The 27,688-nt window shown below is 39.4% G+C and overlaps 1 protein-coding gene across 12 annotated transcripts in view; it reads left to right on the forward strand.

Annotated features, from left to right (window-relative positions):
* Positions 1 to 27,688, forward strand: part of MAST4 (microtubule associated serine/threonine kinase family member 4) — a 568,735-nt gene that overhangs the window by 290,301 nt on the left and 250,746 nt on the right. For 7 of the 12 annotated variants that reach the window (XM_045494932.1, XM_045494941.1, XM_045494959.1 and 4 more), the window contains 2 exons: positions 1,960 to 1,991; positions 17,038 to 17,073. In XM_045494932.1, the coding sequence (XP_045350888.1) occupies positions 1,960 to 1,991; positions 17,038 to 17,073 (68 nt within the window). The remainder of the gene's footprint in view (positions 1 to 1,959; positions 1,992 to 17,037; positions 17,074 to 27,688) is intronic. The other 5 variants (XM_045494949.1, XM_045494969.1, XM_045494980.1 and 2 more) reach the window with 1 other exon arrangement.

Consider the following 27,688-nt stretch of genomic DNA (forward strand, 5'->3'; position numbering starts at 1 on the left):
CTTGTTTAGAACTCCTCATGCCAGACCTATTGGAAAGACTTCTGATTAAAAACAGAGTTGGTTTTTATCCCTTATCCTGCTGTTTCTGCGGTTTTTCTCGGAGCAGAGCAGCTGGCTTATGGTCAGGTCATTGGGTGGAATATGATTGATTGAACTATTTGGCGATAATTCATTTGGCCCTTTCCCTCTGAGTGATCTGTTTGCATGTAGAGTTGAAATAACACCTAACTTATTCTGTTATTTATGATAACACATCATCTCTGCCTCCTTTTCTTTCTGTGCCGATGTCAGATCAGCTCACAGGACCGCAGTGTTGATTGACTGGAGCTCCAGGCCTTTGCCAGGCATCAGATTTCGGTAATTCCTTTCCAAAGGACACAGTCTGGTGAAGAATGATTTCTAGAGAGGTCTTCTCTTCCTTCTTTTCTTTTCTTTTTTTTTTAGCTTGAATCCAAAACAGATTTCTCAGTGTTTGTCATAATCAAAGATATACATATGGAGAATCACTCATTGATTATTCTATTTACATTTCAGTTCCCAAGGAAAACAGTCTTGGTCAGAGACTTTTCTCTTGTCATTAGGGGTTTTAGTAAATGAGGGTATATTTATGTTTGACAGTGAGGCATCCGAGTTGAGCAAACACTATAATTTCTTGGGGATAATCAAGGATTTGAGAAAAAAGCAAAACAAAACAAAAATACAGCATTTCACCACTGAACCCTGTGGCCTTTGAGAAGGAAGCGTTAGCTGTTGAGCGGAGGAAGAAGGTCCGCTGTTTCTAAAATGGTTGATTTTTTTTCTTCTTGTAATTAAACAGTGATATGATTATTGTAATTGTATCTGGATATGTTTGCCAGTTAATGAGTAAAGCGTGCTATATTTAAAGCAGCATCCTCCCCTCTGGTCTGCTGCTTCCAAGGCCATGTTCTGGAAGCTAGGCTGGAGTAAATTGTGTTGTTTAGAAGATCTGCAGGCTCTATCCCTGACACACAGTTAGGGATCCACTAAAAATAAAGGACAGAAAGGCGAATTTGAAGCTGAGGGGATCATGTTCGAGCTCTGGGAGGCAAGAGGAAAAAAAAGTCATTATAGGAATGAAAACCCAAATTTAATTGAGTGTTTCAAATTTATACTGTGTTCTTTTAAACAGCCAGATGACTCATGGCTTCCTATTCTTTAATTACTATCATCAAGTGATCATTCTTGAGAACCCAGGCATGGAGATATTCCTGTAACCCTTTTTTGTTTGTTTGTTTGCTTGGTTTTTCAGTTTGTTTTCACAGCTTCCCCTATAGTTAGATGGATAGTGATCCTAATTTGTGATAAGGATGAGAGCACCCTTTTTTAAAACTTAAAAGCACTCTATTAATTGTTGCTGTCTGGCATTAGACATTCATTATCCTAAGTCATAAGTCACTCTTATTTTAAGAAATAAAACCAGAAGGAAACCTTTTGCTTTATTTAAAAAATATGTATGTATATATAATCTTCGGTGTGCCCATTGTTTTGCACGAGTTTATTTCTGCTGGGGTAAATAGTCTGATTTAACTGCCTTTTTTTCATTTCACCTTTCATTTAAGTTTAATGTATTATTTCTGCTCCTCCTTCTATCTCTTTCCTTTTGGGGTTCCTCTGATTTTGCCTTCCTCTGATTTTTCCTTATGCTCCAGTTTAGGTCCATGTAACTCAACTCAGTATTTTGCTCTCTTGCTTTGAGAGGATTAATGCCTTTTCTGTTTTGGAATTTAGATAAACTGTGTTTGTAGTTCCAACAGAGTGTATAAAGAGAGCAGTGTAAGGGATCCAGAGTAACATCATGACATTAAAATATTCGCATTGTGGAAAACGGCAAATCAAGCATAATGAAGAATGGCACATTTTGTGCCACCCATTGGGTGCCTTGCTAGTCTAAGGTTAATGTAGCCTCTCATTTATGTTTTGTTTGTTTTTCTTTTGCAGAAGGAGTTGAGTCTCCCCCGAAGAGGAAGTTTGTAAGTAGCCTAATTTTGTTTCCTTATTATTATTTTGTACAGTTCGTTATGTATTCTCTGACTTGTTAAGTTTGCAGTGACAAATGGAGGATAAATGATAATCAACTGAATTAAGAAAACAGACACTTTGCATTTATTTATAAATGTCAAATAATGATTTCAGTATATCTTGAAGGAAGTTGCCAGCTTTTTTCCTTACGGGCATCGTAAACCAAAATGTTTACTTACTCCTGCGAGAATCTTAATTTAAAAAAAAAAAAAAATTCTCTTATGTCATCAAGCAAAACCATCCTTTGGTCTGCAGGTAGTATGAATTGATCTGAGTCAAGAATTAGCGCCCTTCTATGTGATCTGGAAATCTATGATTGTTTTTTATGCTATGGATTTTATGCAAAGTAAGTGATACCCTTTTTCGCTGATGAAGGCTTTGAGTCAGCTAAACTTTCTTTTAGGTCTGGATCTTACCGAATTGACTCACGTAATGGTCTTGTTTTAAAATAGCGGATTTATGAACCTTAAGTTGATTTCCTTATAGTTTGTTTCAACCTTTTGTTTTGAAGGCTAATAATATATTTGCATAAATGCTAGTTTTTTACCATTAGCAAGTTGCAGAATGAAATGTATTGCCTTTAATGTTCCACTAAACTTAGAGTAGATTTCTTGTCAGCTAGTACTGTGTAAGGGCTGCCCTAGAAATACTTGGATTTGATATCTGTGCTGAAGAAATGAGTGGATGGGGCAATGTGCTTTTTTATTTATTTATTTGTTTGTTTGTTTATTTATTTATTTATTTATTTATTAATGTTTATTTTTGAGAGAGAGAGAGAGAGAGACAGAGCGTGAGTGGGGGAGGGGCGGAGAGAGAGGGAAACACAGAATCCAAAGCAGGCTCCAGGCTCTGAGCTGTCAGCACAGAGCCCAACATGGGGCTTGAAGACACAAACCATTGAGATCAGACCTGAGCCGAAGTTGGACCCTTAACTGCCAGAGCCACCCAGGTGCCCCAAAGGGCAATGTGCCTTTTATTTTTTATTTATTTTTTTTAACGTTTATTTATTTTTGAGACAGAGAGAGACAGAGCATAAACGGGGGAGGGTCAGAGAGACAGGGAGACACAGAATCTGAAACAGGCTCCAGGCTCTGAGCTGTCAGCAGAGAGCCCGATGCGGGGCTCGAACTCACGGACCACGAGATCATGACCTGAGCCGAAGTCGGCCGCTCAACCGACTGAGCCACCCAGGCGCCCCACAATGTGCCTTTTAAAGACTAACTATAATATTGCAGGTACATTTATGCAGATATCAACTTGGAGTATTGGAAATGTATGTGGTAGCTGTTGGCAGAGAGAATTCATTTTGTTGACTAACTTTTGTTGGGTTATGTCAGCCTTTGCATCTGAGAACCAGAACTTTACCAGTTACATTTCAATACTGTCCATTTTGGTTCTTAATGTTTCACAGCTTTAGGCTGCCTAGAGGATGCTGGACCATTTTTCTTGAAGAATGTGTCTAGAAAATTTCACTCACTTCCAACTTCTATCTCTGTGTGCTAGAAGTTAATTGCTTAAAAGTTGGCTGTAGGAAATGCCCTTAGAATCAAAAACTTGCCTTCTTCTGAATCTTGATTAGGACTCTCACCTAGACTTGGACACATCCAAACATTTTGATATTTCTAATCATGATTAAAAATAAGAAATTAGAAAAACAAGTAAAACTACATGAAATAATAGAAAAAAATCTCTTTTCTTTTGTACCTTTATTTAATGCTGAAAGCATTCTAGGTTTGTCTTTAACGCTTTATCTGAAAACTTTATAACTTTAGTCAAATCTTCCTTTTAGCCTATATAAAAGATTGCATTTTTTTTCAGTTTCTCAGTATGTTTTTTGTACATTTCTATTAAGGTAATGTTAAGTACAAAATGATTCCCTATGCCTATTAAAGGGCTGTGTTTCCTTTTGTAAAATCTCCTTATCTCCATATCTCCTTGTCTAAGTCTGTTAATGTTAGCTGATAGCTGTATATTGATGGGAAAATAGAAGGTAAATAAGATACTTAAATTTATCTACTTCAGAGCTTAGAATCTTTCATGAATGAAAAGGATGATAACTTAAGGTTCTTTGGGATCCATGCTTTGAAAATTTAATGAGAGATATAGAATTACATTTAAGCCATTTAAAATCTCTTCCCTAATAAAAACCAATTGATCTATCAATCAAACGATGGGAGTAAAACATAGCTAAATCTATCTTTTTCTTTTTAGTGAATTCTGGGAAAATTAATACTTCCAAGTGAAAGAAACAAAAAATAAAGATGCTCCTTTGTATTTTTTGTTAAAGACAAATGTTCCCCAGAGAATTAATGGTCTATGATAGAGACGTTTTGGGACTTAACACCACTCAGCATTTTCAGTGACTCCATCCCAAATGCCTGTGATTACTCTCCTCATGCAAGGTTGTTCTATGACTTTGAGAAAAAGAAAATACTTTAAAAAATAATTGCTAGGGTGATTTTAATACAAATCTAATGAGGAAGGGCACAAGTGGTGCTGGCCAGCATAATGGCACCTAATTATTAAACCTGTTAACACTTGGTCAGTTTATTAGCTGGTTAAATGCCTCCAGCATGAATGTTTTCAGATCTTTTAGTATCTTTTCTCTGAAAGATTGAGGATTTGATCCCTCTGTTCTGTCGAATATTCTCTCCATGTTAACAGTGAGCCACTGCATAGGGTGATGTATTCCTCATGGTCTTTAGTTACAAAGCAATGTGATTGAAAGTGTCAGAGGGTGTGTACCTTCAGAAAGGCTGTGTTCTTGGAAGAAGGTGTCCGATTGAATTATATCCACCGCCTCTACTTTGTATGTCTTGAAGCATGATATTCTGAAAATGCATTGCCATCATTCAGGCACTTAGGGATTTATCAGATTTTTTTTTTTTTTTTTTAATGTAGTATCGTCTTAAAGGTAATTTTCATGCCTAGAATCATGGTAACTTATGTTTTCTATCCGTAACAGTTAACTCTTCCATAAAACAACATAGAAAATAGGCTTTTCTTTTTATTACTCATTAAAAGCCTAAAACAAGCAAGTTGTACTGTATTCTGTCTAGAAAATAATCCAGTACTCCAGTAATTTGTATTTTATGATCGTTTTCTCAAGAACTAACTTGAAATCTGTGTTGTTTCAAATATGTTTTAAGAGGTTGTGACCATTTTGTGTGTGTGTGGTACAAGGGGCATCAGAGGAGAAGTGAAAGATGCTTTCCAGGCAAGATATTCCTGAATTACCCATGACTCCAGATCAGTTTTCCAGAGGCTTTTCCAACCCTTGTTCACCTTCAGAGTCCCAGATGCCGTCTCCACTCTGGCTGCTTACATAGCTAGACTTGAGCTAGTTGTCTTTTTCCCTTCAAAGAGTACCCATGTGCCGGTGCTTGGTCCTTGATGCTTCCAGCACTTTCCCTTCCTTTCTCCTTGGAACTAAAGCTTTCATACTCTCTGCTCTTTCTCCTCTTAGCAACCTGTCAAGATCTATATATCCTTTGACTAAATCATCACATAATCATAGAACAAAATACTGTACAGCAGGTAGAATGAATGAACTGGAACATATGTATCAACACATGTAATTGTCAAAAACAGCATGCAGAACAAAAAGGTAAAAGCAAATTGCACAGGCAAGAAGGCATTTACACTATAAAAATTAAAAATAAGCAAGACAAGACAGTTTACTGTTTGTAGATGCAAACATGTACAATAAAAATATCAAAAAGGCATGGGCAACAGATGTACATTATAGCTTATCAGTGGAGGAGAAGAAAGAAATGGGATTTGAGGGGCCTCCCCAGGGGCTGTCACATATATGATTAATGTGGTATGTACATGGGTGTTTAGAGTATTCCTTCCACATTTTGATATTCTTGAAATATTTTATTTAAAGTGTAGTAATTACATGAAGGTAATAGTCAAACTGTTTTATCCAGATGTAGAGATTTAAAAATAATTTGAAGAGAAAATTAAGTAACTGTTAAACTAATTTGAATGGAAGGAGAGAGCGTGCCTGTATTGATTTTTGTTTTATTGTTGTGTATGTGTGTGTGTGTGTGTGTTTTTTTGAGTTCTTTATTTATTTTTGAGAAAGATACAAAGGGAAAATGGGAGAGGAGCAGAGACAGAAGGAGGCAGAATCCCTATCAGGCTCTGCCTTGTCAGGGCAGAGACTGATGCAGGGCTCGAACTCATGAATCATGAAATCATGACCTGAGCCAAAATAAGAGTTGGAGGTTTAACCAACTGAGCCCCACAGGCACCCCCTGTTGTTGTGTTTTTTTTTTTGTTTTTTTTTTTTTTTGTGACATGATGAAGACTGGCCCCAGTGAGTACGGTTTTACAATGGTCAGAATATCTGTTGTGGCAGGTACTTCCTGGTTAGTGCCAGAGCAGCATGATAAATTTTGGTACCTGAGCAGGAAAGGAGGAATGTTTTGACATCTAGTTAGAGAACTAGATTTGTTGTCTTCAGTTTTTAGCCTTTTAAGAGAAGTAACTGTTCTTTAATTCCTACAAGGTGCCTAGCACAGTAAGGTGCAGAGTGTGGATGATGGTAGATCTCCCCAGCCAGACTGTGAGTGTCCCAGCTGAGTAAACTGTCCTGCTTTGGGACTCAGTTCCTATCACAGTGTGTTGAGGACTAACAGTGATTCCGTGGCCCATGCCAGATCTTTCTTGGTTTAAATCAGTGTGGATTACATAGGCTCTCTTGACGTTATTTTGTTTTTCTGGTAACAAGGACTCTACACTGTCCATATTTATAAAAGTGCTAATACTGCCGTGGGGTCCCTTATCTAGTCCTTACCCATATTTACATCTTGGGTCCTGAAATGACTTTTCCAAGTGGAAAAAACTCTCTGGGAGGTGTTTATTTTCAGGGAGGGAAAGTGGTAAAAAGGTAAAAACCCAAGATGTGAGCCCCTGGCTGCTACCCTTTATTTTGTTTTAAAGACCCCTTTCTGTTTTGTTAATTGTCCGAATAAACAGCTTTGAGGACAGAGAGAGCTTCTTTTTACATGGAATTTCCTGGGGGGGGGGGGGGGGGAGGTGCTGGAGATTGGATGGAGCCAGTTCCCTGTCCTCCAATCTTGTTTTTTGAGCTACCTTTCGTATTTCATTATACAGAGAAGGAAACTGAGCTGTGTATTCTAGCAGCTGAAACGTCAGGCAGAAACTCCCCCTCATGGGCACACAAGTCCTGAAAAACAGTGTTTCCGCCTGCTGAGCAATTGGGAGTATTGAAATTCATAAAAGACAACTTGAGGGTCTTGGTTTATTTTAATTTCTTGATCTAGCAATAATAAATACTAGTATCCAGTAACTGTTCCTCTCTGTAGAGTTTTGTCCCTTCTCCATTAACACTGTGCTTTTGAAAAAAGTTTTTTAATGTTTATCTATTTTTGACAGACAGAGCACGAGTGGGGAAGGAGCAGAGAGAGAGGGAGACATAGAATCCGAAGCAGGCTCCAGGCTCCGAGCTGTCAGCACAGAGCCTGACATGGGCTCGAAACCAAGAACTGTGAGATCATGACAGTTGGCAGCTCAACCGGCTGAGCCACCCAGGCGCCCCTCATGCTTTCCTTTTGTTATGTCCTTACTCTGGAGGTAGCCAGAAGTGACTAGGGCTGGGCACTGCATGCCTAGATAGTTGTCTGTTGGCCTCCCCCTTCTTCAGGTCTGCTAGGAAGCCCACCCCCCTACCTACAAAGAAGACCGGCATCTCAAATACATCTGCCACGGTGCCAGACATCCTAGTACTAGAAATCCATTCAGTTGGATCTTAAAGAGTTTTTCTTTTCAGTGTCTCGTTGACTGCTACATACCTTTGGGCAGCTTGTCACTGAGCTGTGTTTAGCACAGCAGCAGACGGTTCATTAATGGAATGTCTTTCTGGTGGACTGATGGGAGATGAGGCAACCAGAGAGGGGAGCAGCTGTCAAGAACTGTTCTGCCCCACGTGTAGGTTAATAAATGTATCAATGGGTGGCAAACTTACCTCCCTTCTTTCTAATTTTGGCTCTCTTGGGCACGGCAGGAAAGGAATGGAAGATGAGTAAGCAACAGAGGGAGAGTGTTGTCAGAGGGTGGCCAGGATGACAGAAGCCAGAGGACGCTCATGGTTGTCAGAAACTTCTGGGTGGAGCTGGGCCTGCTGGATGTAGAAGATGGTTTATCTTACTGTAGATATATTGGACTGAAGGTCCTGGACTGGTTGGAATTTATCATTTCGAGACAAGCTAGGAAGTGGCCTTCTGTGTCATTGAGTAGCCTTGGGTTGATGTCATTGGCATACATAGAAATGTGTATTTTTTTAAAGTAATTTGTAAAGTATATATTCTTGAGAGAGAGACAGACCGGCAGGGCACGAGCAGGGGAGGGGCAGGGAAAAGGGAGACACAGTATCTGAAGCGGGCTCTAGGCTCTCAGCTGTCAGCACAGAGCCTGACCAGGGGCTCAAGCTCATGAATTGTGAGATCATGACTTGTGAGATCATGACTTGAGCCGAAGTGAGATGCTTAACTGACTGAGCCACCCAGGCGCCCAAGAAATGTGTAGTTTTTTTTAAAACAGAAGAGTTCTATTCCCCCAGTTGTATTTTAGCCAGAACATACTGCCTTCATGAACTGTTTAGAAAAGTACTCTGAGTAAAATGAGTAGTTTCAGTCTAGCATGCAAGGAGAGGGAATCGCCTTCATTTAACAACCCAGTTGAATTAGATTTCTGGGATTTTCAGCAAGGTGAAGGCAGCATTTCTTGAAACAGACGGAAAGGGCTTACTTGGAGAAAAATAAAGGACAGAGTAAAACCACACTTGTATTTGGATAACTTTTAAAATAAATTTAGTTTTCTTTTCAGTACTTTCTTCCCTCCCAACCCCCACCCATATTGAAGCAAGAATTCAGAATATCCCTCGTCAAAGGCGAGTGGAAGTCCAGTGTCCTTTTGACTGTTAGAAACCCAGAAACAAAACGAAGGAAAAATAGAGTGTTGCATCTGAATTAGCATTTAAAGTGGCATGTTTATATAAAACGAGAATGGTGTAATATATCCTGAGAGTAAAGAGAGGATTTCAGCCTGTGAAAGAATGTCAATTGCATTTATATATTCATCGAATAGCCAGTTTGGTATTTGGCATATATTTGCAGCGGCTTTTAACATGCATGTATTCATCTTCTGTGAAGTGGTTGGGAGGAGACCTACTGGATAGAAGCAACATAGGACGGATCTTCTTACCTTTGAAACCTTGAGGAAAACCTTAATTTTGCTCCAGGGCAGGAAGGGTTAGGTCCCCCAGGGAGGTTTATGCATTCACATTTCCAAAAACACTTGAGAGTGCAAATTAGAATCTGGAGGAGGGGAAGTGGGGGGGGGGGGGGTTGGGAAGGAGCTTATGGACTTTCCACCAGCTGTCAAGGTGAACCTAAAATATCACGCCCAGTTGAGAACAACTGCTCTTAGAGCTTCAGGGTATATGGTGGCAAACTGGGTTTCTGGATGCCCATAAGGCCCAAGGGAATGTTCTCTACTTCACATTTACTAGAATAACTTTTAAGGAAAAATGAGTCAAACAGGACTTTGGAAAGAGTTTTCAGTGTGCAATCCTTTTCAGCAAGGCTTGTGTAGGGTGACCCCCTGAGGCCACTTGATGGATGTTTCTCACCAAAAGCCACCTTCTCCAGTCTGTAACTCAGTAGGCATTTCAGAGCCTGGAGTTGAGTCACGTTGCCTGGGTTTCAGTCCAGTCTCCACCATTTACCCAGTGCTGTGACCTTCAGACGGTTACTGAGCTTCTAGGTGTCTTTGTTTCCTCATTTGTTTCCTCATTTGTAAAATTTTTTATTTTCGTTTATTTATTTCCTTAGAGAAAGAGCACAAGCCAGGGAGGGCAGAAAGAAAAGGGGAGAGAGAGAGAATTCAAAGCAGGCTCTGCACTGTCAGAGCAGATCCAGATGTGAGGCTTGAAACTGAGGAACCATGAGATATTGACCTGAGGCAAAACCAAGAGTCAGATGCTTAACGAACTGAGCTACCCAGGAGCCCCAGATGGAGAGTGTTTTGAAAATTAAATTAGTTAACATTTGTAAAGTGTTTTAAAACAGTGTCTGTCATACGATATTATGTAAGTGTTCTGTGAAACAGAACATACTGGGAATTAAGCCCTCCCTGTACCATCCTCTCCCCCATCTCTTATTTTTGTCCTGTAGAATTAGGCCAGAGACTGCAAAGTAGGCAGAGGAAGTTCCTTCAAAGCCAGATCATTTGCCTAGCATTTTCTAAAAGACTGTTTTCCCCCCCAGTTTTTGTCAATGGTGACGTTTTAAAGAGGCATTTGGCCCCCATATCCTTGGGTAGGTCTTTCCCCCATATCCCATGATGGTCAAGCCTGGTAACAGGAGGTTTCCAGGTGACTGTGAGGACAGAACATATACATATTCTGGCTTTATATCATCAGGCTCTGCGGGCACTTTTTGTGCTCAGTGGCCCCTTTTCCAGAATAATCTACCTATCCTTTTTCTCAGTGTAGTATACAGATCACTTCTTAAAATTGTGTTTTGGGACAGGCAGGTGTTGAGGAAAATGAAGTTGGGTATTATATATGTCCATATGAAAAATTTTAGTCAGAATTTCATACCTAGAAGAAACTTGAACAGAAATATGATGGAACATACCTTTGAGAAATGTAGAACTAACAACACAGAGGATTTGAGATTTGCTTGTATTCAGGATAGTTCTGTGAACTGGGACCAGAATTTAGATTTCCTACACACAGGGATTGGAAGGCAACCTTTCCGTTTGAGGAGTGTAATACAGTTGAGTTGGAAAGAGATAATCAGCAAGGATGTGGGTGTGCTTTCTTCTGAAAGACATGAATTTTAGCATCAACATCCACAGCGTGGTTAAAACAAATGGTAGACACCACACAGTATGCTTGACTTCACCGTGCTTGTCATGATTTCTTTGAACATTTTGGAAAGCTTAGCCCCAGATCTTCCTGAGTGTTCATACTTATACTTAAAGCTGCAACCAAAGGGAAGACCTCCAGGCACACACCAGATATGCCCGGATGTGAAGTTTATTCAGACTGATAAGGAGACTAGGGAGAGCCATGCTGGTGGGGTGTGGTAGGCCCAGCCGCAGTAACAGGTGTGCCCATTATCCAGGCAGACATGAGTGGAGCAGCTGAGTTCTGTATTGTCCTCTTTACCCTGGGGTGTGGTAGTGAGTCAGGCCCTCTGAGGGGAGCCTTGGAGAGGTGGGTGGTAGCTGGAAGACTGGGCATGCATCTTGGTGTTTCACCTTAGAATCTCTGCCCTTTCCTCAGCTGTTCTGACTCCCAAGAATTCAACTCCCTGCTCTTTTTTTTTTTTTTTTTTTTTCTTAGCTCCTTGTGGCAGCTGACTGACCTAATCGTCTGGGGCAAAGTTATTTGAGTGGTCCCTCTGTTTTTGTGAAGTAGGGGTCCCACATGAGAGCACCTTGATGGGTCAGTTCTTTTATTTGAACACACATGGATTGTCTTTTAACATGTTGTTATATAAAGTCCCCTCTCCTGGGATGAGTTTGAGGGCTTCTCCATGCTCAGGTTTTGGAACCTAAGACGTGTCCATTGAACATGCCTGCCATTGTACACTTCTCTTCCCATGGTCTTTTGGGATCTTCTTCACCTCCTAAGCCACCCAAGTAACTTGTGATGGGTACCGTAAGGAAATTCAATGCAGATAGTTCTGTAAGGAGGGGGGAAGTTTTCATTAAGTATATTCTATGAATTTTATTTGCATGTGAAAATAGGTGACATCAATTTGACCTAGCACAGAAGAATAAATTTTGATTTTTTCCAAAATGAATATTGTAATCATAATAAATTCAAATATGCCTATTATATGGAGGGGAAGATTTTCAAATGCCTTTTTTCTAGAACTGTAAAACCTTTCAAGATATATTTGCATATTTTGTCGATCTTTATGTGAAAGTGTTCTTATTCTGTTAGAAAATATTAGTGTGGCATATGCTTTGTGCTCTTGACTATATAGGAAAAGTGATTTCTAACTTGTGTTGTGTCATCCAGATCAATGAGATTAACATTGGGATGACATTAGCATTGAGTGCCAAACTCTTAATAAACCGTGATTTTCCAATGAAGTCTTTTTTTTTAGTTTATTTTTGAGAGAGAGAGAGAGAGAGCACGCTCACACACAAGTGGGGGAGGGGCAGGGAGAGACAGAATCTGAAGCAGGCTGCGGGCTCTGAGCTGTCAGCACAGAGCCAGACACAGGGCTCAAACTTCCGGACCCCGAGATCATGACCTGAGCTGAAGTCAGACACTTAACCAACTGAGCCATCCAGGCGCCCTTCCACTGCAGCCTTATAATGTTATTGTTGGTGGTCGTCTGTGCTTTTCCTTAGGTCAGCTTTGAGGCAGAGCTTATCTTTGGGTTTCTTTTTATTTTTTGAAAACCATTCGCTTTGGGAAGTTGGCACCATATGACATCGTATGTAGCTGCTGTGAAACAAATGATAGCGTTTTGTTGCAGGGACAGTGAGGACCTTCCCCCTGTGCTGGCAGCAGGACAGAGCAAGGGGGTGTTCTCCGTTTCTGAGCTCTCCTTGGCCTCTCTGCTGAGGCACTAAATGGTATTTGCTCTGCATGGAGCACACGAGTGAGTTCACCAGCGGTTTTGCATTTCAGGGTATAAAGTGTAGTGTTTAGTATCTTAACAAATCAAGAATCAATTATCTGGGAGAATAAGCAGAAGGTTTTTTATGTCTAGGATAAATTAGTTTAAATGCTAAAACCAGTCCTTGTGGATTAAAGAAGCACTTGGGAGCAATGGAGTATATTTTAAAAATGCACTTGACATCATATCCTGAAAAGAAATTAATAGATCAGTACATGGGTTTCATGTCTTAAGGGAAAAATGGTGGCTTTTTCTTAGGTGGGATTCCAAAGTATTGCCAATTTGTATGTAAATGCAGTTGATTCTGATAGAATCGTAGGGAAAAATAGTGTCATCAAACATCTGGTTAAAGCTTGCTACTTAATTATTATCTTTGAGAATTCAGGCCACTTGGCTTTATTCTCATTTTTCTTTCTTTGTTTTTTTTCTTGAAAGTTGTGGTCAGACTTACCTTGAAAACCACAGGAGGAATAGTGATGGTGGTGATTGTCTCGGGATATACTTAAAATGAGAATTACAGTGAAGGTAGTGGAAATTGGTACCTCTTGAGGCTCCACGAAATCTCTCCCTGTCCAGCACATACCTTTGGTCCCTGATTTAACACTACCCAGGCTGTATTATGTTAAGTACCCAGGAATTTTGAATTTTATTTGTATTACTCCACTGCACAATTTTAAACAAAACAAGCACACAAACCCTTCAAAAACACTTCTCATGAAATCCCATGTAGCATGAACCGGTTTCAGCTGTACCCAGAGCAGTAGAGGCCTACATGGTCTACCAGTTAATATTTCCCCCAACAGCTAATAATTCCCCCCTGACATCTTTCAGAAAAATAAAATAGATTTATGGAAGCATAATTGGCATACAGTAAACTGTACTTAATTTAAGGTACACAATTTCATAAATGTCTTATGTATATACTTGTGAAACCACCACCATATCAAGGGAATGAAGTAGCCATCCTGCCCAGAAGTTTCTTTTTACTGATTTATTACTCCCTGCGTTTTCTCAAATTTTAAATAAATGGAACACTACTGGTGGTACTTTTTTTGGGGGGGAGGGAAATCTCATGTCTTTCACTCAGTTTAATTATTCTGAGATTCATCTATGTTGTAGCATATGTTAATAGTTCATTCCTTATTGCTAAGTAATATCGTATCGAATGGGTACAGTTTGATTATTCACAGTTTGATTAGCCATCCGTTTGTTGATGGACATTTGGGTTGCTTATACTTTGGGGCCATAATAGATAAAACTGCTATATATGATTGGTAAACTTTCTCCCAACTTGTGGCTTGTGTTTTCAATCTCTTGACAGCATCAGTTGAAGAGCAAATGTTTTCAATTTTATTAAAATTAAAATCTGTATTATCTGTATTATCATTTTTTTCCTTCGGTGAATATACTTGTGGTGTTGCATCTAAGCCATCTTTACCTGACCTAGGTCACAAAGCTTTTCTCCTGTTTTTTTTTCCCCCCAGAATGTTTATAGTTTGGGATTTTACATTAAGTCTGTAATCCCTTTTGAGTTAATTTTGTATATGGGTGAAGCATGGATTGAAGCTCATATTCTTGCAAGTAGTTATCTAATTGTTCCAGCACCATTTGTTGAACAAATGAACCTTTCTCTGCTGAATTGTTTTTTACCTTTGTTGAAAATCACTTGCTCCCACTATATGTGTGTGTCTTTTTGCAGACTTTGTTCTCTCAATGACCTATTTGTCTTTCCAGCAGTACCACAATGTTTTGATTATTATGGCTTTATAATAAGTCTGGATATTAGGTAGTGTTTGTTCTCCATCTTGATTTTTTTCCAGAGTTGTCTCGGCTATTTTAGGTTCTTTAATTTTGGAATCAGTTTGTCAGTTTCCACAAAAAGAAAAACCTGTTGAGATTTTTATTGGAATTGGATTAAATTTTTATATCAGTTTGAGAAGCTGTGAAGAGTTTTCCAGTGGTTGTTACAGTGGAACTCTAGTCTTAGAGATGGATTAGGAAGAATAAAGTATGAGTTGTTACAGTGTGGAGAGACTGGGATGGAGTTGTCCCTCAGGATGGACTGATGGAAGAGCTGAGTGGTCCAGCTGTGGGAACTTGAATTGAGGAATGAATGGCTATAAATGAGCACATACTTTGTCGAAAAAAATCCCCTCAAAGAAGCCTGAGAGCAATGGTTGGGTGGTTGGTTCGGGGAGCAGCTCAGGTAATGATTTCAAGGTGAAGTTAGAGGGATCTAGGCACACTTCTTTTGGAAAGAAGTGTGCAATGGAGAGCTCAGGGTCAACATAGTATGGGAGGGAAGGGGGAACACATGAACAGATGAGATTCTAGAACCTCATGTGTGCATGGAAAGCTTATGATGCAGAGGATAGAGGAGTAGCATCATACTGTATGCTTGCTGCAATGACTGAGTCTCACAGAACAATGAAGGTCACTTGTGCAGTTGAACTGGTGGTTGGTCTAGAACAGCAGTTCTCAGCCAGGGGGGATTTTGTCCTGTAAGAGGACATTTGACAGTGTGTAGTGACATTTTTGATTGTCACAACTACTGGGCGAGTGGGATTTATCATCTAGTGGGATGCTGCTAAACGTTCTGCAGTGTTCAGGAAAACAGCCCCCAACAAAGTCTTATCTCCTCAAAATATCATTAGTGCTCAAGTTGGGGAGCCCTGGTCTAGAGGGGAAAGACTAGAAAAGAGGGTGGAATAGGAGTGGAACTGATAGATTTCTCTGGCACCTCATGTCCTTATTGTCTTGAGGAGAGGTGATCATGGACAATTACCCAAGATAATCAGGAATTAGTCTGTGGAAGTCTTCAGAAATGTTTCCAGGAGATATCTAAAAAAAAGCTTTACCAAATAAAGCTAGTTTAACAAAAGCATGCCTTGACTACAAATAAACGGAAGAAATGTTGAACATCTGAGTTAACTTGCTTAAGAAGAAAACATTTGTTTGAACATTGGCCATAGATGAATATCAATTGGGATACCTTTGATTGCAGGTAATAAAAAACCTAACTCTAAGTGGTTGAAAAAATAAAGGAACTTTACCAGCTCACGTAACTAATAGTCCAGGCTTCTGGCAGGGGTTGGTCCAGAGGTTCATGGTTGCCACAGGACCCAATTTCTCCCCCCTTGAGGCTTCCTTCATAGCTCTACGTGGCTGCCAGCAGTTTTCATAAATTTTTCTTATTCATTCCCACCAGGAGATGTTTTTTCTCCTGTCATTGTGAGTTTTTCTTTGAGTAGGTCATCCTAAACTATGTGTCCCCCTTGAATATGGTAATATTAAAACAATTCTTTCACTAGTTTAGACTGGTGCTCTCCAGTATGTAGCCACTAGCCACATGTAGCTGTTGAGATGTTGAAATGTAGCTAGTCCAAGTTGAGATATGGAAAAATGTGGAATAGCTCATTAATAATTTGTGTATTAGCTGTACATTGAAATGGTGCTATTTGGGGATATTCTGAGTTAGAATGCTAATACATGATTAAAAACACTTTCACCTGTGTCTCTAAAGTTTTTTTACTGTGACTCCTAGAAAATTAAAATTATAGAAGTGGCTCTAAGTTGTAGTTCTTCTCAACAGAACTGGCTTAGACTATTCAGGAGTCCCTGGGAATCCGACCCACCCAAACCACATGGCTAATAGACATATGGGAGAGAGATGGGATGGATATTGGGCAAGCAATTAAACAAGAATACTGTGATGACTGGCATAAGCAAAGAAAGAAATATTTGTTTATTTGCTCCTCTTTCACCGAGGGTGAATGTGTGGAGACGCTGCCCTACTACCGCTAATAAGAGCTAATCATTGTTCCTTAAATATATTTTTGAAAATTACAAAATTAATAGGGTGCTCCTGGTAAATAGTGAAACAACACAGAAATACACTAAGAGGATGTAAATAATTCCCATCCCTTCTAATCCCTGCCTCCACTTACAACCCTGGGCAGGTGTTGTCAGTCTCGTCTGTATTCCTCTATTCCTTCCTTCATGTACACATGAGTGTTTTCAACTTCATTGTTGTGTTGCTGCTGTTGCTACCGTTTTAAGATGGGATTCTAGCACTTACCCTTCAGTTTGCTTTTCTTACCTCACCAATCTCCTCCAAGTCGGCATCTACAGATTTATCCTGTTCTTTTTAATAATTGCATATTATAGATACATCACATTTCATTTAATCATTTCTCCATCAGTATGCTTTCGTGCTATTTCCTGGCCCCCCTCGTCCTCTACCACACAACAAACAATGCTGCAATCAACATCTTTGTACCTGTGTCCTTACGTACTGGTCCTTTTTTTTTTTCTTCTATAGGATAGATTCCCAGAAGTGGAATTGCTTGGTCAAACGGTATGTGTATTTTTAATTTTCACAGATAAAGCTAAATTAGTTTCCTCAAAGGAATAGCCAATCATATTTGCACGTAACAGTGCCCATTTCTGACATTCTCATCTGCATTAGATGTCACTGCTCCTTTTGATGCTTACCAATCTCATTATCCCTGGTCATTCATTTACATTTTCTTCACTCTTGTGGATGTTGAGAATATTTTCATGTGTTTAGTATCCATGTGAATTTTCCCTTTCTTCACTGCATATTCATTTCCACTGTCCATTTTTCTGCTTGGTTGTGTTTTTCTTTCACATATTCTGGGAGCTGCAGTGTCTTAGAAACGTTAATCGTTTGTTAGATGTGTGCAAATATATCTTTACAGTTCTTGTCTCTGTGTGTGTTGTCTTTTGCCAAATGAAAATTATTAATTATTAATTAATCAAATATGTCTGTCTTTTTCTTTATTGCTTCTGAGATAATCTGTTTTACTCAGGGTGGTGTATCCATTTCAAGGTCATATAAATATTTTCTTACATTTTCTCCCCAAGTTTTAAAACATTCAAGTCTTACTGCAATGTTAAGTTTTGCACATGATATGAGGTAGGATTGTCTTTATTAACTTCTCGTTATTACAAGAACCTTTATCATGGGGTTGAAATGTTATTCTTGTCACATATAAAGATGCCATATGTATTTGGATCTATTTCTGGACTCTCTGTTCTGATCCCTATCTGTTTCTGGGCCAACACCGTTCTGCTTTGAATGCAGTGGCTTTCTAGTGAGTTCTAATGCCTGGTAAGTTCTTCACTGGTCTTAACACTTTTCACTGTTGTTTTTAACCATTTTTTTTTTCATATTGTGGTTAAAATAAATTTAAGACTTAATGTTGGGGGGTTTTATCTCAAATGTTTTGAATATAAAAGGTAATATAATAATATATGATAGATACAATTTAAAAATTAATAATTCTCAGTTTGTGGATCTCTTTGCCTACTGTTCCTAATTGGAAGATATTTACTGATAAACAGAGGCCTTATTTTGTCTGTGAATTGATTCTTCGTATGTGATTTCACGTTGTCTCTCTGATAATTGTACAGCTACCATAAGATGGAAAAATGGGGCTTGTAGGCTTGCTATGTTGCAATCTATCAAAAAAATAGATTGTCGCATTAAAGATAAAATGATTAATGTTTTCAGTGGTGACCTTATAACACTTTATATTTCTGTTTATACGCCGAACTGTAGAATACACTCATACCTGGATTGGTTGATGGGTACATCAATATAATGTAAACAAAGAACTGTAGACATGCATATCAAACCATGTATTTTGTGATCTTTTGTGATTTGATTCTTCTAAGACTTTAATCTTGACATAAGAAATTGTCACACTTGAAGTGTTGGGTAATGTCTCATGTTTTACATGTTTTTGATAATTCTTAGCTCTGTGTTAATGTGTTATTAACTTAATTGTGTTCACTGATATTCTCAATTGCCTTGTGGAAACTTTACTCGTAATATTAAATCACTAAATACCTTTGGTTTTTCTAATGGCGTTTGAAAATATTGTAGCTAAACACTAAAACTGCCTGTGATTAAAAATAATCATAACATAGATAGATACATATACAAATACACATAAGGCTGTATTTTGCTTATGAAAGTAAAGGGACATTCCCGTATAGGTTCCATGCATGTTTACTTGGTTTATTAGAAAAAAAAAAAAAACACACATTAGTTCTGTAGCCAAAAATGAAATGGTAAAATAATTAATGTATTGTGATTATTATTGAATGAAATAATTGGAAAAAATACAATTATGTTTTAAAAAAAATGAGATTCCTTGTACTTTTACTGGTATTATAATTCAAATAAATGAATTGGTATGGCAATTTTTGGCATGCGTATGAATATTAAAGACAGTAATTTAGAAAAGAGAGGGGGAATTTATTTAAATTATTCACATTGAGACCAAAAAAAGGACTTAGTTTAGTTAAATTTAAACCATCTGTGTGAACTTAGACTCTTCATTAAATCATAGCCAAATATAATTTTTCCCTTCTGTTCTAAAGAAGGTAATGAACAGTTAGCTCCTGGCTTCCCTCCAGCTCAGCTATCCAGTACCACCCTACACACTCCCCACGTAGCCTGATTCTGGCCACTAATATTACTTTCCACGAAAGGTCAGCAAGACTTTTCTAGGAACATAACTAGATGCCATGATGAGTAGGGAAAATTTTGTTAGTTTCGGATTGGGTTTGTTTGTTTTTGTTTTGTGCTGAAGATCAAGGATGCTTTCAGTAGTGTGTGGAGCTTGAGCTGTTAAGGTCAGATGAACCAAACTCAAGGAACTCCTTCTGCAAACCCATAGTGGAAATTTAAGTGACAGAGGAAATGGTAATGACAAGCCATTGAAAAAGTTCAGCTTACCAAAAGCCAAGGGCAGATCTTGTTCTGTCATAGGTGACAAATGACAGAAACTCTGCTAAATAAAAGGCATATCATGTTTCTGGTATTTTCAAATAAGCCATATTTTGATCTGAACTCAGATTCCATTTCCTGTACTCAAGCTTTAATCAGGATCAACATTGACAGTTGATAAACATAAATACAAAAAGATATAATTAGGGTATATTTTAAATATAATCATGTATGTAAATTCTACATTGTTAATTTTAAAATAAAATTGTTTTTAAATATATGTAGGCTATTTCAGGAACTGAAAATAACAGTAGAAAACAATAAATAAGGGTATTGCAAGAATAATAAAGGGATTTTTTTAAACAAATAATGTCAAACATTTAAGACTTTAACTTGCTCCACAGCTGCTTGATTCTAGAGACTCTGGAAGATGTGTTTAAAGTAGGAGAGAGGGGCACCTGGGTGGGTCAGTCAGTTAAATGTCCAAGTCTTGATTTTTTTTTTTTTAAATTTTTTTTTTTCAACGTTTTTATTTATTTTTGGGACAGAGAGAGACAGAGCATGAACGGGGGAGGGGCAGAGAGAGAGGGAGACACAGAATCGGAAACAGGCTCCAGGCTCTGAGCCATCAGCCCAGAGCCTGACGCGGGGCTCGAACTCACAGACCGCGAGATCGTGACCTGGCTGAAGTCGGACGCTTAACCGACTGCGCCACCCAGGCGCCCCATGTCCAAGTCTTGATTTTGGCTGATGTCATGATCTCACGGTTCGTGAGTTTGAGCCCCGTGTGGGGCTCTGTGCTGACAGTGAGGAGCGTGCTTGGGATTCTCTCTTTCCCTCTCTTTGTGCCCCTCCCCTGCTCTTGCACACTTGTGTATGCCTTCTCTGTCTCTAAGAATAGATAAGCATTGAAAAAAAAAAAAAACCATAGACAACTTCTCTGTTTTTGTCAAACAAATAAACCTGACCATCTGTGGTCAGAGGTTGGAGTGACTACAGGAGTCCACAGGTGGTGATAAACAGAGTTTTTTGTTCTTGAAGCCAGAAAAACTGCAGTTGCCACAGTGTACTAACATGTTCAAAACACCATTGCAACCAGAGGACTTGAAGTCCTGCACAGAGAAGAGACAGGTGTTAGAAGGGACTGGAGGAATGTAGGGGGAGATACCCCAAATCCACCACAGGGAATAGAAATCAATGTCTGTGTTGATGTAAATGAATCAACTAAGCGTACATTGAGTCTCTGCCCTTTACAGAAAGATACTAAGGAAATGATGATATTACCATGCTGACTCAACAACAGTAATATACCTCCCAAAATGTTTCAGGTATTAGGTTCAAAGCATTTTTCCTGAAGGCTAGGGACATCATTCCTGGCCCTGATGAGATGAGGTAAACTGGAACCCACCTTAATAGGCATTCTTAGTCTGGATCAAGCTAAAGTCAAACAGGCTTATGAGATACTCCACTTTTGTAAAGTGAAAAAATCTGAACTACCAATTAAAACTGGATCAAGGTGAATATTTTGTGCAGATGGTCCATTTAGGATTGGTACTGGTTGCCTCCAAATGACTAAGGCAAACTATAACTTCACTTAACACTGTAGTAGTTTAATGCCAGTCCCTTGTTCTTACTAAAATTGTTACCCTCCCTGAATATCACTTTAGTGTGTTTGGCATCATCTGAAATTGTCTCAAAGTAGAATATCACCAATGTCTCGTCTCTGTTTTGCTTGAACGTACCATTAGAATATGTTAAGCCTTCTACACATAGAGGTTGAACAAATACCTATAGAACAGATCCGCTGTAAGCGTGGGACTTCTGTAGTGCTTCTCTTTTAAACAGGTCTGTTGGTAGTAAAGTGTAGTATCATCAGAGAAGATTTATTTCTTTTGGAGTGAGATCCCATCCTGTCCCTGGGCTGATGGCAGAAATTATAAATCAGCTGTAATTGTGATGTAAGCACTTGACTTTTCTGCTGTCAGGGTGTCTGTCCATTAAAAACTGTGTTGAGGCTGCTCCGTTCATTCAGGCAAAGCCACTGGGTCAGTAGTCAATGACCGTTATTCTCTGTGCCTTAAAGAGGAATATAGCTGCTTCTTTGGGGAAACCTTTTGTGAGCTGGGGATGTGTACTGCCAGCTACCTTGAACTCCCAGGTTATGTTATGGCAGAGGACAACTTTTTAAAATGATACATTAAATTTGACCCCTAGTTATTTGTTATACGTCTAAATGTTGAAATGTCAGTCTCCTTGAGTTTTTGTTGTCATTTCTGCTACCATCCAAATTCTAACAAATGAAATAACTATTTGGAAGAAAAAAAAAAGATGAAGAACCACTGGTACCCTCTCCTACTATTGGATTTTTCAAAGACCCTCTCCTACTATTGGATTTTTCTCTTACAAACGGGTAGGACTATTGAAATATATGTGTAGAAAACTTCAAAAGTGAACCTGTCAAAGCAGTAGAATGTAAAGATATTTTGAATATAATTGCAGTTGAAAAGAATATATATAATTGCAGTTGTATTCAGTAGTAGAAAAAAAATCAAAGCATTTCTCCTTAATGCCATCCCGAGGTGTAGAATATGTTGTAAGAATGTGTAGAATATTCACACGAAGGAGCATATCTCAGCATTCTCCAATTTAAGATAGCACATGTTCCCCAACCTTTAATTTATCTGACCAGGTCTCCACCAGATCTGTTAAGGCCCCTTCATTTTCATCTTCTTAGACATCCAGCCATGGAGCATAAGATCACATTTGTAGGGACACTGTGACTGAACAAATATTTTCCTTTACATGGTGCTTTCAGAAGAATCCTTTTATCTTCTAGAGGGCTCCTTGGATGTCTGGACAATGAAGAATCTTAGCAAGCTGTTTCTATACCAGAACCCTTGGAGCTTAACACACTTTGAACTAGATTGCTCCCCATTGCAGGGCCACAATAAAAAGTGGGGTTTTTCATAGTCCTTGCATTGATGTTTGCAAAGCCAGATGGCTTTGTAAAATGAGCCCCAAAGCAGTATAACTGATTAAAAGAAATGCCAGGTAGTTGAAGGCTTTCGTACCCAACGTGAGCCTGGCAGAAAGAATTGTTCTCTTGAGGTACATTAATATTGGGCAATCTCACTCCCATCTTTAGGGGTCAGCCAATGACAATTGAGACAGGTGTTGGCAGCAGGAGCCTTAAAAATGAAGGCTGGAAAAAATATCTCTAGCCAGCCATGGGGAGACCTGCCTCAAAAAGAAATGAAGCGGACCAGTGACGAAGTGCTTTGAGGGTTAGAGGTGCTTTGTGAGGTTGTAGCTCACCCACTTTGAGTTTTTCTCTCATTCTTGGCTTGTATGTACTGTATCCTAAATCTGCATGCGCCTGAAACCCTAAAGGTTCCATTGCCTCACATCTCAGGGCTGCTGTCATCCTGCTTCTCTGTCAATGACTCTGTTGAGGATGCCGGCGCTCCCGCTTTTTTTTGTTGCCCGTATAGAAATCATTCTGCTCATGCCTGTAACCCTGAGAACTGACCTTAACCTAAGAGCACAGTCATCTATTTCAGGTTGTTTGGTGGAAGACTGATGGAATCTGGCCTTGTAGGTAGAGGCATTCGGGATGTAACAAATTGTTCTCCGGCTTCATAACCCACCATCTGATGATTGGGAAATGGGGTTCAGAGCAGAAGCAAGCTCTAAGATGAGCTTTAAAAACCTGTCATAAAAAGAGGTAGCTGGCCCTGAGTCTAGTTTTTCCATCTTCAGAAAACACTTTAATCCTGCAATGTATGTTATATGATAGAGGCTTGAAAACCAGACCATGTCGCTTTTCCATTTCCTCCCTGCATCTCATTGACGCATCAGACTTGGTGCTGATGGGCTGACAGGGCAGCAATGGGACTGCTGTTCCATTGAAACATCTAATTTCTGAAGGGTTTGTATATTTTAATCCCTCGGAACTTCTGTGGGTCCTTTTAAAGAGGGAAATAATTCAAACCTGGAGGCGTTTTCAAGAATTGTTTTTTTGGAATACACTGATAGGTGTATTCCTATTGTCAATTTTTTTGAGTAATAATGTATAATTTATAGTATCTGAATAAGTTGCAGCCCATTGGTTTTTGTAGAAAATAATTTAATACTTGTATCAATCACACAGGTGGCCATTGTAAAACTAGAAAGTACAGCCTGGAGAAAATGCATTCAAAATTACCCCTTATCACTTAAAGAAAAGAGATTTGAAAAAGCAGAGAATATAGCTTTTGCTTGTGTCTTTTGATGCATTAAATAATTTTTCCTGTAGGTATTTACAATGTTACAGTCTCCTAGCATTTAAGAAGTGGAGTAGCGTTTTATTTTATTGTGAAAAGTCTTAGATCACAAAGCATTTATCGTTTGTCCTCATCATTTCCATTGTAGAAAGAGAAGTATAAAGGATAAAAGTTTTCATCCATAATCTCACCATGTAAAGATAGTCCCCTTAAGCATTTTAGTATATTTCTCTTCAGGCTCTTGTTAAACTCCTCATTACTTGATGATTATTGATTCTTAGTGCATGTTTTCTTTGCGGCTAGGAAGTACTTTCTGGGGCTGACCAGTTGTATATGAGCTGAGTACTCTGCCCACAATATTTGCTGTGCCTCTCAACAGAAACAGCAATGAGGGCGGAGTGCTGGCCCATTTCTAATGGTAACGTATAGTCATTCAGAGAACTGAGGCATTTCCTTATTTTCAGTCATTCATTGTATAAAATTCCAAAAGCTAACATTTTTTTTTTTCCTACAGCTGTTGACAATATTTGTTTAGGCTCAAGGAAGCTTTTACTTTTTATGTGCAGCAAGTCGCTTCTCACAACACATTTTAATAGGTTCCAGCAGTCAACAAAGAGATGATATATTCATTTAGGGAATAGAACAGATTTTCTTTGTTTTGCTCTAACACTTGGGGTTTTATAAGATTTTCCCAGCAACTAGCACTTGAGCCGTTTGTAGCCAAGTTGTGGTTGGTGCAGTGATTGATCGATCAGGGAGGGTTTCCCAGAGTTGGTCGGAATAGATGATTACTGTAACTCTCTACGTGCTGACCTGCTGGAACACAGGCTCCCTGGGTCCAGGAGATTTGTCTCCCTGCTGTATGCTCTGTGCCTAGAACCATGCCTGGCAGGTAACGTTTGTTCTACAAATATTTGTAGAATATTCTTTTGTGTTTTTATAGCCCACATTTCCCCTACTGCTTAACAAACCCTCTCATTGGCTAACCCATTACTTAAGTTATTCCAACTTTTAATAAGAATGTCATGTACTCCATGTAGGATGGTAAATGTTGGGTCCTCAACTTAATGTATTTATGTCTAGTGAAATTATTATTTCATTTTTTGCATTTAAGTCTTTTATGAAAACAGATGAAAGTGATAGATTTGTTGCTGATTGGTATTTTAATGTTTTTCTAGTCCTGTGTATAAAGAGCTGCATTATAAATATTCTTTAATGTTTATTTATTTTGAGAGAGAGAGATAGCACACAAGTGGGGGGAGGGGCAGAGAGGCTCCCAAGCAGCCTCTGTGAAGGGCTCCATCCCACTCTAGATTAGGACCTAAGCAGAAACCAAGAGGGGGACTCTCAACTACAGAGCCACCCAGGTGCCTCCAATATAAATTTAATATTATCCTGCATTCTAATTAACCCATTTTGGTTTTGTTGTCAAGGAGAATTTTAAGCATAGATGATGTACATTTCCATTTACCAATCTGAATTGAATGCCAGAAATAGATACCTATTGAAAGTATGCTTCTGTTGGTCTGCCTTGATTTCCCTGTATCACAGCTTTACTGGGAGGAGGGAACAGGTAACACAGGTGAATAAAATAGACACTAGTTGATAGGACTAAAATAAGCTATTCACAGTCATTACTCCCATCCTTTTCAATACATTTATCTGAAAATTAATATTTTGATAGATGAGAGAAAAAAGAGATAGGAGGAAAAAAATAACCAATGGGTCTGTGGCCAAAGAGCACCATCATTTCAGGTGGGCTGCTTTGTGTGTGTGTGTGTGTGTGTGTGTGTGTGTGTGTGTATGTGTGTTTATTTCTGAGACAGACAGAGAGAGAGACAGAGACAGAGAGAGAGAGACAGGGGCAGAGAGAGAGAGAGGGAGACACAGAATTTGAAGCAGGCTCCAGGCTCCGAGCTGCCAGCACATAGCCCAATGCTATGTCTCAAACTCATGGACTGTGAGATCATGACCTGAGCTGAAGTCAGATGTTCAACTGACTGAGCCACCCTGCTGCCGCTAGGTGGGCTCTTTATGTAGTAAAAGTGTAAAGGCACATTTGAGACTAATAAAGACTAAATTCATGGTGGTGGTTACCTCTTGGGGGAGAGAGAGGAACCAAGATCATGGAGGGGGGTGGGGGCTTCAACAGTGTTTATTTTTGACATATAAAATTGAGTAGCGGATACACAGATGGGTGTTCATTTTGCTAATCCCCTAGTTTTTTTTTTTTTCTTAAAACAGTAAGTGATTGGGGCGCCTGGGTGGCGCAGTCGGTTAAGCGTCCGACTTAAGCTCAGGTCACGATCTCGCGGTCTGTGAGTTCGAGCCCCGCATGGGGCTCTGGGCTGATGGCTCAGAGCCTGGAGCCTGCTTCCGATTCTGTGTCTCCCTCTCTCTCTGCCCCTCCCCCGTTCATGCTCTGTCTCTCTCTGTCTCAAAAATAAATAAACGTTAAAAAATTTAAAAAAAAAAAAAAAAAAAAAAACAGTAAATGATGGAGAGTGGATGCACATAGAAGTGAGATTTTTCTCTAGTTCACTTTTATTTATTAAAAGGTTTAGCTTTGTTTACCAGCTTTTTCAGCCTCTGCCATTTCCAGTGTCTTCCAGCCAGATCCTGTGGCACAAAGGCCAGGAGAAAGAGAGAAAGGAGAGGTGTCACCAGAAGTAGAGAAACCTATTTAAGAGATCTTGACAGCTAGAATACATTTAGATATTTGAACTTGCTGAATCATGAGAAGTGAATGATTATCATGCCTCCTCTGCATAATCATTTACTCGTATTTTTCATTGACTGAGATACTTGTCTTTCCTCAGAAGCCTCTAGCAGCTACCTATTGGTGTAGTTCTATCACATGCAGACTTTGAAAGAGAGGTATCCAACTTGGCAGTGTCTGACTTGTCGATGTCTTGGTCACAGTGGTAGATGATCCTTGTTAGGGTGGAGGGTGCTATGGCTTTCCCTCATTCTCACTCTGGCTGTTGGTGAATATTCCTGAACCACCCCTCAAACATGCTTGGCAGGAACCTCAGTTATATAAATGATGGTTATAGACAATGATGGGCCTTGAGAAGTCACTTGAGGCATTACGCTTGAAAGAAAGGGAGCTGAGGCTAGAAGTTGGAGATGAAGAGGTCAGTGGGGCTGGATCTTCATGAGGTCTGTGGGGGAGCATCTATCTGTTCCAGGACTTTCTCCCAGATTCTAGTGGTTTTCTGGCCCTCTTGGGCGGTCTCTGGCTTGTAGATGCTTCACCTTGATTTCTGCCTCCATTGTCCCATGGCATTCCTCCTGTGTGCATGACTCTGTGTCCAAGCCTTGCCCTTTCATAGGGACATATTCCTTGGACTAGGGCCCCACCCTAATGACCCCATCTTAACTTGATCATCTGCAGAGACTCTATTTCCAAATAAGGTCACATTCACAGGTACTGAGGGTTCAGACGTAAGTATTTTTTGAGGTGCATAGTTCAATTAGAAAAGCCCCTTCGTTCTCATTCCCCCTGCTCAAATGTGAAAAGCAGATTCCACCTGCCAGTAGATGTTGTCCAGCTCAAGCTTGTTGTAGTCTGTGCAATGCCCCCTTCACTGAACTACTCTGGATGGACCACCATGGGCATAAGACAAGTTACTTGTTACCAGGAGAGCTATTGAAAAGTGCACTTGCCAGAGAACAAAGCCAGAAAGAAATAGGAGTTGGTCCTTGCTCTTTTTCTTCCTGTCCAGGCTCTTCTGCACACCTCATTAGAGCAAAGAGTAATCTATCGAAATCTAATCAATTTCACTTTAGGTGATGGCAAATGAATACTATTTCTGCTACATTACCTGTGAAGTGGTCCTCTGTGGATAAACCTGGAAACCTCCCACTATTCTTAACATTGTTTTTTCTGAGAGTTGTGATCTGCTGTCTTCACTTTAAAGATGCACCTTTAGATCACAGCCTCAGAT

This window comes from Leopardus geoffroyi, chromosome A1 (genome assembly GCF_018350155.1).
Source record: "Leopardus geoffroyi isolate Oge1 chromosome A1, O.geoffroyi_Oge1_pat1.0, whole genome shotgun sequence".
NCBI lineage: Eukaryota > Metazoa > Chordata > Mammalia > Carnivora > Felidae > Leopardus > Leopardus geoffroyi.